Here is a 12,520-nt window from a genome sequence, read left to right as displayed (position 1 = left end):
GATGCTTGTAAGCGATTAATCGTACACAAATATTTTAAATTTGGAAGTTCACTAAATGAATTCAAGTTTTTATAACTGACAATTTTATTTGTAAATCGACCGCAAAATAATTTGTTTTTAAAGGGAAAATATATAATTATTATAAGATAAAAAAATGTCACTGTTTTATAAAATACAGTGAAGTTGATTTAGCAATTTTAGTTATTTTACAAAATTTCTTTGTTTTTTTTCACTCTCAAATTTGCCATTCACAGTGAAGCGCAAAAAATCCATAAGCTGGCAACGCTGCGCAGCCATATGATTGTTTTGCTAATAAAATGTCGGAAACCGCAGAGAATTGCCATTTGTTTGTATATGGGATAATGATCATATTCAAGTTATTAACTTTAACCCCATTTGCAGCTGTAAAGTGGCGCCATTCAAATACACGTGCCCCAAATGCAATGCGATTTATTGCAGCGTCGCCTGCTACAAATCAAAGGAGCATTTGAAATGCTCCGAGCAATTCTTCAAATCCTGCATTCAGGACGAATTGGCCAGTGCAACAAAGACGACGCTCGAAAGTCAGCAGGATATGCGTAAAATCTATGACATACTCAAGCGTATGCGTGAAACTGAGGCCGGCTTTAAGCCCGAGGATTTCGATGCTGATGGATTGGATAATCCTTTGGATTCCGATGACGACGCGCTAGAAGAAAGTGGTCAGGAGGAGGGTGAGGAGGGTGATGCTGATCAGCAATCCTTTACAGAGGAACCGGCGGAAGTCGTGGATATTGCAGCACGCCTCAAGGGGATTGATATAAATGATGCGGATGAAGTCTGGAACAGATTAACACCAGAAGAGCAACAGGAATTTCAGCAATTAATTACCAGCGGCAACATTATGCAACTGATGCCAGACTACAAGCCCTGGTGGACGCGCAAAAGCTCAAAAATTGTTGTGCTAAGCGAGGCTAAGAAGGATGATATGCCAGAAATACACAAAAACATCCCCCAATTTAAGGATCTGTGCAAAAGGACACCGTCGTCCTGCGTACACTACAATCTGTGGAACATGTTGAGCGCCTACGCATGTGTGGCACGCTACTTCAACGGCGAACAGCGCACGAATCCCAGCGAGGCAGTTGCTCAACTTGTCAATTTGAGTGCAACACTGAAGTACAACACAAATTACGAGGATGCTGAGGATGCAGTCATCTCCGTGGAAATGGAGGCATGCACCACGCATGGAAATACCCCCAACAATTTGTTTGTGGAGAGTCGCGAGCTGTTGCTGGAGGATGTGCGTCAATTGATGGCCAGCAGGCAACATAAATTGGCCGCTTTAAGCGATATTCTTCACCTTTTGCAGCTGTCCAAGAAGCAAACGCATCTCGAGGAGGCGAAATTTCAAAAATTATTCGCTTTGCGTCTTGGCAGCGTGGAATTAAATCGCCACAAATTGGGTAAACTAATCAAGAAATTGGAATTTATGCTCGCCTATGTGGCAAGGGAGGAGTAAGAAATCCTTTGAATTTGTTGTCAAATAAAATTAGTTTAATTTATTTATGTTTGTTTCTGTTTTGCATATATTTTGTATCCAAATCAAATATGCAACGATGGAAATTGTGCAGGCGTGTAAGTAATTTTAATTAAATAACTTAATTACAGAAGTTCAAAATTTAAATTAATACCAATTTTAAATGTGTCGCCAACTAACAGCAGTGAAAAGTCATGCAGGTTGTCAACTAAATCGCATCGTGTGTGAGCCGCATAAGCAATCTTCAAACATGAATTTAGTAAATTACGCGTTGCGTAGATCTGGCAACTCCGTTAGTGATTTTACTGATTTGTTGGATAACAAACTATAATTGAAACATCAAATAATACTTTTGCTTTTACACACTAATAGTTGTATAAATTATAAATTATGTTTAAGTATTTCACCTACAATGCAATTGACAGTCGACTGTTAATCACTGCATGCTAAAAAAACAATCAGGTGTCATTAGGGCATATGCGCCAACAGTTCGCTGAATAATGAACCAGTGACAAACTGCAGCCCTTGTCCAGCTTGCAGTCAAGTTGTTGCTTTGCCAGCCCTGCTAGTTTTTTTTAGTTGGCGATTTCAGACACACACGCAAGTTGTTGTAGTGCTTTTTACGGCTATTTTGTTTTTTTGGTATGTCTCGATTCAACAAATTCAAAATACTAATCGTCTGCCATAAATATGCAAAATAATACAAAATAAAACGCAGCAGAAGGCAAGAAGCAATAAGAACATTTTACATAGAATTTCGTGTGAACGCGTTTCGTTTTCTCTGGGTTTGAAGAGCGGGGTGCGGTGCTTGTGTAGTGGAATTTGTGTGTTGATTGCATATATATATGTACTCATGTGTGTGTGTGTGTAGGTCTAACTGTCTGATGTAGTGTGCGTGTGTGTGTGAAGTGTTCTTCTTCGCTGCGCGCTGAATTAGTGCAAAAAAAAGGAAACAATTTAAGTGCGACTGTGTGTGTGTTTTTTAAACAAAACATTTAATTGCTTGGAAAAATGTGTGGGTTTTGCGAACTTATGTAAGCTTAACTAAGATACAGGTGCAAATATTTGTTTGAAATACGTAAAAATGTTCAATCTTTGAGGCCAGATAAACGAGTTTCCAGCCTTATCTTTTTCCTTGCGTGTGTGTGTTTGTGTCTTAGTCTACCTGCCTATGTGTGTTTGTTGTTTGTTGCTATTGTTGTTTTTCGGCTTGCTTATCTATCTCGACAAATATGCGAAGCATGCGTCAACCTGTTTTTTTAAACTTTCTGTTGAAAATTTCTACTCAAATAACCGCAACAACAACAACAGCAACATGACTGCATTTAGTTAAATTATACTTATATACATTTATACATATTTATATCAATACAACAACAAAAAACAGACCCCTATGTAACAAAATATCGTTGCCAGATCGCTTGCTGATGACGATGTTAAAAGCAAAAGCAAAGCACAGCTTGATCCAGCCGCCCAGATTGCCATTCACACACACGCATTGTTTGTTTCCCCATTTGGAATGGAGGGGGGTTGCTGGGCGAATGGCAGCAAATGCCGGCAGTCAGTGACCGTCTGGCGGTCTGCATGCTGCAGCCATTGATAACATTTTGTTAGCATGTGTGTGTGCGACTACATGCAATACATGTGCCTGTATTTGCATTGTTTACAAACAGCTGATGGGTTTTTTTGCACCGCCTGCAAAAACTCCATTGAAAATAACTTAAAATTATTAATGTATAAATGAAGATGCACTACTTTACCGTTATCGATATGCACTCACTTATTAAACAAAGGTCAGACAGTTCAAAAGGGACGCCAATTACAGTTAGACAATTTTCTAATTGCCAAATTCAAATTCGATGTTCAATTGAATTTTTTGATTTGTGTTTGTCTTCAATGATTAATTGAGAAACTGCTGCTAAATTTGAATGTTAATGAAATTCTTTTCAGTTGGCTAAGATTTTGTAGAATTTTATCGTATAATCGTACAATATGATATCATATTAGGAACAGGTGTAGAACTGAGAAAAAAAAAATTATTTCTCTTTGCATTGCCGAGGACTAAATACTCTATTTAGTTATGTTTAAAATGCATAGCTTAACTTGGGCAAATTTCCTAAAGAATAGTAATTTAGTTTTATCGATAGTTCTTACGAAAGGTATATGATTCGATAAAAAATACTAGGCAAGTTTTTGATTTTATATATATGGCTGCCAATCTGCGGGCACTGTTAGGAAAGTAATCGACTCACTTCTACACTCTCCTCTTGTATGGATCTATACTAAATAACTGTACAATGACCTGCAAATAAATATAAATACAAATAGAAAAGAATGAAATTTAAAACCAAGATTCAATTGTGCTTGCGTCATTTGCATACCGTAACAGAGGCCATTATAAACAATAAATGAAGTCACTGCAGCAAGGGTATTTAACCTTCGGATTTGTTTTTGTTTTTTTGTTTTTTTTTTTTTTAGCTTTTTTTAATCGATGGGTTGCATTGTAATGAATGCTCTCATCCAGCAGATGAGTTTTAGCAGCCAAGTGTTGCATAACTGGTTCTTGGCTAGCTGGTTTCATCTGACTGGGATGATGATGATGATTTTCAGCTACGTCATTTTGCATACACAAATCTCGAATCTGTTCTTGTTGCTTCTTGCTGTGCCTTATAGCATTGTGGCCAGATAAATGAGAATTTAAAGATCTTTTTATTGTTTTTGTATAATCTTTGAACAGGAAATGTCCCACCACAGCGATGATCAGCTTCTGCAGGCTGGAAGTGATTCCTTCTGGGAGCCTGGCAATTATAAACGAACCACCAAACGCATCGAAGATAGCTACAAGTGAGTAAAACACAAAATACAAATCGCAAATCAAAACACAACACTGGCTTGGCTGCTTGGGTCATTGCCAGCAATAACAAAAACAAAAAAAAGTGTACAACTTAAATAACCGGTTATTTACTTGTCTCTTTTCTTTTCTTTATTTTGTATTCTCGCTCTCTCTTCTCTGCCCCTCTCTCTATTTATATTTGATGGCTCATCCACACATCTGTCGGTGCTCGGCACAGACTCTGCAATGACCTACAGCAACTGATACAGGAGCGCGCCGATATTGAGAAGGGATATGCAAAAAGTTTGCGCACCTGGTCTAAGAAATGGGGTGAACTCATTGAGAAAGGTAAGCGCAACTGGCAAATACACTTCTTCTACCCAAAACTTAGGTTTTTGTTTATTTACTTTTTAAAATGATCAAAATAATAAGTTAACTATCATAACTCAATTTTTTTCATATTCCAATGTGTTAAATTTTATTACAAATTATATAAGAGTGCTTTAATCGAAAGTGACTGTATAACAAGTATAACAATTAAAGTGTTTAGTTGAAAGTGCACAGCTAGCAGATGCTCTCTGTCTGTCTCTCTCTTTCTATCTATCTCTCTCTCTCTCTTTAGCTCTTGTATCCTGCGTGATATACCAATGTAATGTAATGCAGCGGCATTTATACATTTAATATATAGGAAGCTTACTATATAATGATTATGACTTGTTCAAAGATATATAACAATTTTAAATATAAACATAAAAATATATTTTATTTTTCTTTACACAAATTGCATAGCGAAACAAGAAGCACATTAATTAAAAGATATATTAAAAGAGATAAGAAAACTATACATATTTATAAGTAATATATATGTTATAATTGTGGGCACAGCTTTTATCGCGAAGACAAGTTATTGATGCTCTTGAAGAATATTCATACAGATATACATACATACATACAAACATACGTACTTTTTGGTGCTCAAAAATGCATTTCTTTTGCACAACTTTAGTTACACACTCTTAACCCCTTTCCTAATGGGAACTTAATATATATGTATGTATGTGGGTGTGTATGTATGTTGACCGTGTTATTTGTTTACACATTCATTCACGCCTGCTTTGACGGCCCAATGGAGCAGCAACAACAACAGCCGCAGCAGCAGCGATGACCCGTTGCCATCGCCTGCGTCAATTGACAACAGACTCTGTTATTCTTCTTCCTCTCCTTCTTGTCATATTCGTGTACATCATTCGTGTACTGCGCATTGTTGTTCTTTTTGTTGCCGTTGTTCTTGTGTTTGTTGTTGTTCTTGCGATAAGTGGCTTAAGCTATTAATGGGCTTTTTGTTGCGACGTTTTTTTTTTTGCTCTTTTTATTTTTTTTTTTGCTGTTTTTTACCTGTTGTCTCCATCTCCATTGTTGCACTGTGGTCCTAAATAACAGGAAAACAAAGCATTTTACATTCTACAAGTTGTTAGGTGCTAAAAAAAAAATATTCAAAATGCTAAATGTAAAACGCAAATAAAGTATATATTGAAAAAAAAAATAAAAATTTTGCTCTATTGTAACTTTGCGCTGATCAATCAATCAATCTGCTAGTCAGTATATATACATACATACCTATCCATTAAAAATATTGCAAATACCTCAGTAATTTGACGAGTTTTCCCAATCGAGCTGTAAGCTGAACTCTTCTTCTTCTGCTGCTTTTGCTGCCATCGAATGGAATGCCAAATTGGCCTATTTAAAGCCAAAATGTCACTGCTCCGATTTCAGCCATTTTTGTCACAATTTGCGTTCCAGTGTGCGTTTTGTTGTTGTTGTTTTTGTTTTTCTCTTGTGTGAAATGAAATCGAGTACAGAGTGTAATGCTTTTTTATATTATTTTTGTTGTTAACTGCTTTTGTTGTTGCTGTTGTTATAGTTGTTATGCCCATCGCCAACGCCTTTGCTTTCTGCTCTCTGTCCACTTTCACAGTAAGCATGACGAACGAACGGACAGACAGACGGACGAATAGCAATTGCGGACAGATATGTGTACACTTAAAAAAAGAAAGAGAAGCATACATCATATGTATTCATCAGGATAAAATTATGTAAATTTTTGTAATTTAAATTTCTACTACTTGCATTTTTATTTTTTTTTCGACATTTGCCAAAAATTATTGTGATTTGGGCGAATAAAAGATGTTAAAAATTTAGACAACAAATTATTTCTCGTCATGTAAAAAAGCGGCTTCTACGGAATTTGCCTAGTTGCGTCCAGTCAAAGTTATAAGCAGGTAGATTGGTTAGGGAGAGGGGGGGGGGCAGGCGGATCCCCGAAGACCCACTCAACCAGCCAATTGACGAGGCTAGCAGAAAAAAAAACTAAAACAAAAACAAAAAAACCGGCACCAAAGCGTCGCGCAAAATGGTTTCAAAAATCAATGCGATGAGCGAGAAAAATAGAACGTGTTTGTTTTTTTCTGTGCTAAGCGCTTCAATTTATCTGTGTATGTGTGTGCGTGTGTGAGTGTGTGAGTGTGTGGTGGGCGCCAATTGAGAATAGTTGAGTGTGTGGCCCGTTAGTGAAACGAGAAATCGAGTTTCGTGCATTCCCAATTTGCAATTATTAAGTGGCCATCGTATAAACTTTACGGTTTTTCATTTATGTTTGTTAGCACACAATAAAAAATAAAAATGCCTTCAAAAAATGTGCCTCACACACGCACACACCCAACACACACACGCACACAATCGCATTCTTGAGCTGATTAGATAAAAAGGCCCGTCAAGAAGCGTTTAACGCTTCGATGACATCAGCAACGACGAGGGGACAACAACAATCGAAATGCTTGAAAATCTTTTGAATAATGACACATAATAATAATGGCATCGAAAGATGTGACCAGGTTGATTAATAATTAATTACAATCGTTTGCACATAATCTAGTCATATTTACTACTACCGATTAATTTTTTTTTTTGTTTTTTTTTGTTCTTGGCTGATTAAGTGAATTTTATTTGCTGTGTTAGGAATATACTAAAAGTCTATCAATATTCTGTTGTTTTGCAGGGCCCGAATATGGCACCACAGAGGCGGCATGGAAGGGTGTATTAACTGAATCTGAACGATTATCCGATGTACATATGAAGATCAAGGATAATCTGTGCAATGATGTCAATAGTCAGATAAAGACGTGGCAAAAGGATAACTATCATCACACGCTGATGCAGATCAAGGAGCGCAAGGATATGGAGGATCTGTTCAAGAAGGCGCAGAAACCGTGGGCCAAACTCTTGGCCAAAGTGGAGAAGGCCAAAGCCGATTATCATTCAGCATGCAAAACGGAGCGCAGCGCCACCAATCAAGAGCGCAACGCCAATGCGGACAGCTCACTGTCACCCGATCAGGTTAACTACGTATACTATATATATATCGATTGACAGACAGACGACAGTTGTATGGCTTTGTTGAATATATATATTTACATATGCATTTGTTGTTATTATATTGCAGGTGAAGAAGATGCACGATCGCGTGCAAAAGACCAAAGATCAAGTGCAAAAGTGCCGCGAGAAATATGAGCAGGCCATTAGTGAAATAACCAAATATAATTCCGTTTACATCGAGGATATGACATCCGTCTTTGAGAAGTGCCAAACCATGGAGAAGACACGACTGCAGTTCTTCAAGGAAGTGCTATTCAATGTGCACTCGTCTCTCGATCCGACCAAAGTGCAAAGGTTAGCCATATAAAACTTGATATATAAATATATATCAAAGTTGTTTTGTAACCGATAGGTCAATTTATATATATTCTCCATCAGTTTGACGAACTATATTGTAATTGCAAAAGTCTATTCCCATAAATGTGTCAAAGAGGAATGTAAATTCTCAATCAATTGTAATGGCAAAGTCTATTCCCATAAATGTGTCAATTCTGGAGTTTGAGTCTTAAATTTAAGAATGTAGTTTATCGGATATTGTAATCAATAACTTTGTTCATATTCAGAATTCCTAGTGCTACGAGTTATATAAACTAGTCTATATAAAGTAAATCTTCAATTGGTACTACTTAATTTACTCCACAAAATTGATAGCAAAATGAAAAAAAAAACTTAACAAATTTAATGTTTATTTGTAATGTAAATTTTGGTTTATTGTGTTGCCATTTTGGCACACCATATAGATTTTTAATATCTAATTTAGAAATCGCTGTAAAAACCTACTTCAATAGTTAGACAATCATAATGCATAGACGGATTAAGTTAATTTTATCTATATGCGTTAGGAATATATTAAAACTCTTTCAATACTCTAGTTAGCTTGGGTTAGGTAAGAGCGAATTTCGGTGGGTTGCAGAAAGAACGGTTCCCATCAAAACCCACTTGGCTTTTTGCTCTCTCGATACCAAAGAAACTATCTTTCATGGTGCTTATCAGAGAGATAAGACTTGTTTTGTGTATATGAGTATGGTATAGAATAGTTACTTCAATTCAGAACTGAATACCAGATAAATTTTCTTTTAATTTATAATTTAAATTGTTTCTCTATATGATCACAGCCTGCCCCAGATCTATGAGGAATTCTATCATACAATTAACAATGCGGACCAACAAAAGGACTTGAAATGGTGGTCAAATAATCATGGCATTAACATGGCCATGAACTGGCCGGCATTTGTGGTAAGAGAGACATGCCTCAGTTAAAAGTCAGTTAAATTTGAATTTAACATGATTAAACTTCATTTGCAGGAATACACGGAGGAGTTCCGTGACATAGCCAAGGGCAACAAATCAAAAGAGGCGCTGCCCGCCGCACCCATAACTCTCATCAATCAGCGGCCCGTCGCAGAGGATGTGCACGTAAGAATTGTCCCCCAGTGAAAACGATTATATATTGTAATAATTGTTTTGTTTTGTGACCGCAAACAGGAATACCCCACAACAAATAGTCTAAAGAAGAACGCGAGCGTCAATAGTAAAGCGAGCGGACGAAGCAGCAGCCAGCAGGAACAACAACAACAAGTAACACAAACCTCTGCCACAACAGTCGAAACCAAATCAACGGTGTCGACAACATCCGCTGCCGCAGCCGGTGCCGGTGCTGCGACAACAGCCGCCGCAGCAGCAGCGACGGCAGCAGCAGCATCTAATCGTAACGCGAGCGTAACGTAAGTTTTTGTGTGTGTGAGTGGGTGTGTGTGTGTGCGTAGATATTGTTGTTTTAGATTACACTCGAGTGGTCAACTAACGCTCATTATGGCTGTTGTTCACTGCTCATTATACCCTGTAACATTTCGAATTGATTGCAGAGAGTGGGTAGTATCGTTAAATCATAAAGTATGCGAATTCTTAATTAACAATACTCGAGAGCTAGTGAATTATTATTATTATTAATTATTTGCATCCCGAAATTTGAATTTTATATATCAGTCAAAATATTTCCGACACCCGATTTGTGCGTAGAATAAGCTAGAAATGTCACAGAATGAATATAAGTTCTGAAGAAGGAAGAGCAACCCATAAACTCCTCATCTACGACTAAATTTAATTTTTTTTTTCTAATTTGTAATATTTATTTATATATATTACTTTATAATGGAGATATTATTTGATAATTCCGGATTATCAAGCATTTCTTGAAACTTATAAGAGGTGTGAGCAGTAAATTTCATAAATATTAATTATGCATATATTAATAATATACATTTATAAATGAAATGAAAATCCAATCTTTTGATTAGATTAGACAACGATTTAATTGTTAAATTATACATATTAATATCAGATATTAGATCGATTAGATATTAGAGAGGAAGACGCACAGTTATTTAATAGTTGGCATTCACAGGGAATCTTTTGGTCTTTCAATTTGCGGCTAGAGAGCACTTTTACTTGTTTTCATTGAACTAATTGATTTCAATTTGCATGCAACACAACGACACAACTTCAAACAGCAATGGCAACGGCAAAGTGGACGCCAATCCATTCGACGAGGAGGAGGAATGGGATGAGGCCGACAATGTGCTGGTGGACAACGGGGAGCCGGGTGTACCCGTGAAGGCCTTATATGACTATGACGGCGCTGAAAGCGACGAGCTCACGTTCAAGCAAGGTATACATATAAATAAATATATATCTATTGATATAGTTCGATCTATGACAAGTCTCTGTTACACAATCATAATCTTTTATTATTTGTATACCCAGGTGAAGTCTTTGAGAAACTGGAGGATGAGGATGAGCAGGGTTGGTGCAAGGGACGCATGAACGGACGTGTCGGCCTCTATCCGGCGAATTATGTTGAAATCTTTCACTCATAAAGTGGACGGGATGAAAAATGGGGGCGAATTGCGAATTTTTGCGAGGCGATTAGAAGTAGTAGTGGTTGATTGAACTAATGTCATGTCACACAGGCATTTGAAAGCATATATATACATATTTATATATAGAAGAGATTCAGAGATATAATGTACTACAGTAAACATAGTCGTTGGATGAGAACTATTATCGTATGTATTAGAATTTGTTATGAGCAATTTTTGCCAAACACCATTATGGTGTGTGTCTGGCATCAACTTATGTATTAGGCATTGAATTTGTATTTGTATTCAACAAAAATGGCAGCCCAACCTAACGTAAAAAAAAAAGAAAAAAAAAGAAAAAGGAAAACAACTCACCCACAGTAGAATTGAAAGAAAATGTCGTAGAAGAAACCGGAAGAAGAAAACAAACAAGAAACCGAATACAGAGTACAGAATACAGATATAACATAGATAAAAACGGAAAAGCGTCAAACAGAACAACATGTGTAAAACGTCAAATGTATGAAATAATATTACAAACATTATTACATATTGTATTATGCTATAGCCACAACTGAAATGAAAATGATATAATATGCTTTTTTATATTGGAGTGTGCGCGCATTTTTTACTGGTCTCATCTTGGCTTGTTGTTGTTCAACTTTTTGGTCACGGCACAGTCAAGACCGGCCTGTGCACACTCTTTAAAAAGCATATTGCAACAATAATAATATGTGCGTAGTATTTGTAATGCGTTTCATGAACATTTTTTTATTATTTATGAAGTTTTGTGTATACTTGTGTTATAAAAAGTATACGTATATTATTGTATATGTACATTTTTAAATGACTTAAATTATTGAAATAAAACAACAAAAATGCAAAAAACGAATAACAATCAAAGTGCATTTTAATTCTGAATCTAAAACAGTTTATTTTATCTGTTGGGAACTGATCATTTTCATTCAAGCTATGTCGAATCTGAATCGATTGCCAAACGCAATAACTTTTTAGTCATGGTTTTAAATGACTTAAGTTATAAAAAATAGAACAACAAAAATGCAAAAAACGTAAAATAATAAAATATTATTATAATTTCAATTGTATCTTAGATAAAATATAAACAGTTTGGAGCTTTGTCAAAGCTGAATCGATTTGAAAAACAATAGCTTTTTGAGCGTGGTTTTAAACAACTTACATTTTTAAAATAAAATATAAAAAAATGCAAAAGACTAATAATAATCACAGTGTATTTAATTCTAATTATATCTTAAACGGATTGTTTTAATTGATGGGAAGCGAAAATTCGAATTGGACCTTCGTCGAAACTTAATTGCTTTCAAAAAGCAGTATCTTTCTGGCCATGGTTTTAAATAAAAACAACCAAAAACGAAAAACGAAAAAACAATGAAAGGGTATTTTAATTTTATTCGCATATATTTAAATTTTTGTTTTGACTGATAGAATGCGAATATTCTGATTGACTTTATCAAAGCTGAACCATCAAACTGTATTGATGAATAGCGAACACTCGTATTGAAGCTTTGTCGAATCTGAACCGCTATTCAAAAGCATTTTATTTTTGTTCATTGTTTTAAATAAAAACAGCAAAACATTAGTAACAAATTATTTTTGAATTCTAATTATATCTTAAGCGTTATTTTTGGCTGAAAGAAAGCGAAAATTCGAGTAAAAGGTATAAACTGAATGGCTTTAAAAAAACTGAAAAGTTTTAGAATTGCACTTTAGAAAACATATTATATATCTAACAATGAATGTCTTTTCGTTTTATGCAAATTAAACACTTCATTGCATTTTATCTTATTTTATTTTAATTGTTAGATATTTTTAAAAGGTTACTTAGACAATACTCATTAC

The 12,520-nt window shown here is 35.7% G+C and overlaps 2 protein-coding genes across 2 annotated transcripts; both read left to right on the top strand.

Annotated features, from left to right (window-relative positions):
* Positions 1 to 276: 276 nt before the first annotated feature.
* LOC6568149 (zinc finger HIT domain-containing protein 2) lies at positions 277 to 1,544 on the top strand. The gene is made up of 2 exons (XM_001994450.3): positions 277 to 346; positions 403 to 1,544. Exons 1-2 carry the CDS (start codon positions 318 to 320, stop codon positions 1,499 to 1,501), a joined length of 1,128 nt encoding a protein of 375 aa, XP_001994486.1. The 5' UTR covers positions 277 to 317; the 3' UTR covers positions 1,502 to 1,544.
* A 558-nt stretch (positions 1,545 to 2,102) lies between these two features.
* LOC6568150 (protein kinase C and casein kinase II substrate protein 3) lies at positions 2,103 to 11,511 on the top strand. Its single transcript, XM_001994451.3, has 10 exons — positions 2,103 to 2,161; positions 4,257 to 4,363; positions 4,591 to 4,700; positions 7,408 to 7,745; positions 7,852 to 8,078; positions 8,900 to 9,020; positions 9,090 to 9,200; positions 9,270 to 9,508; positions 10,295 to 10,452; positions 10,548 to 11,511. The coding sequence occupies exons 2-10, from the start codon at positions 4,260 to 4,262 to the stop codon at positions 10,658 to 10,660; spliced, it is 1,521 nt and encodes a 506-aa protein (XP_001994487.1). The 5' UTR covers positions 2,103 to 2,161; positions 4,257 to 4,259; the 3' UTR covers positions 10,661 to 11,511.
* Positions 11,512 to 12,520: the final 1,009 nt, after the last annotated feature.

The sequence above is a fragment of the Drosophila grimshawi genome, unplaced genomic scaffold (assembly GCF_018153295.1).
Source record: "Drosophila grimshawi isolate 15287-2541.00 unplaced genomic scaffold, ASM1815329v1 contig_311, whole genome shotgun sequence".
Taxonomy (NCBI): Eukaryota; Metazoa; Arthropoda; class Insecta; order Diptera; family Drosophilidae; genus Drosophila; species Drosophila grimshawi.
Note: the sequence above shows the minus strand (reverse complement) of the source record. Positions and strands in the feature narration are given on the sequence as shown.

Excerpts from the sequence above, each read along its gene's own strand:
- LOC6568150 (XM_001994451.3), top strand. The coding sequence starts at position 4,260 with ATGTCCCACCACAGCGATGATCAGCTTCTGCAGGCTGGAAGTGATTCC. Across the intron at positions 9,021-9,089 it reads TGAACTGGCCGGCATTTGTG|GAATACACGGAGGAGTTCCG; the intron begins GTAAGAGAGACA and ends CTTCATTTGCAG. Across the intron at positions 9,509-10,294 it reads AATCGTAACGCGAGCGTAAC|CAATGGCAACGGCAAAGTGG; the intron begins GTAAGTTTTTGT and ends AACTTCAAACAG.
- LOC6568149 (XM_001994450.3), top strand. The coding sequence starts at position 318 with ATGTCGGAAACCGCAGAGAATTGCCATTT. Across the intron at positions 347-402 it reads ACCGCAGAGAATTGCCATTT|CTGTAAAGTGGCGCCATTCA; the intron begins GTTTGTATATGG and ends CCCCATTTGCAG.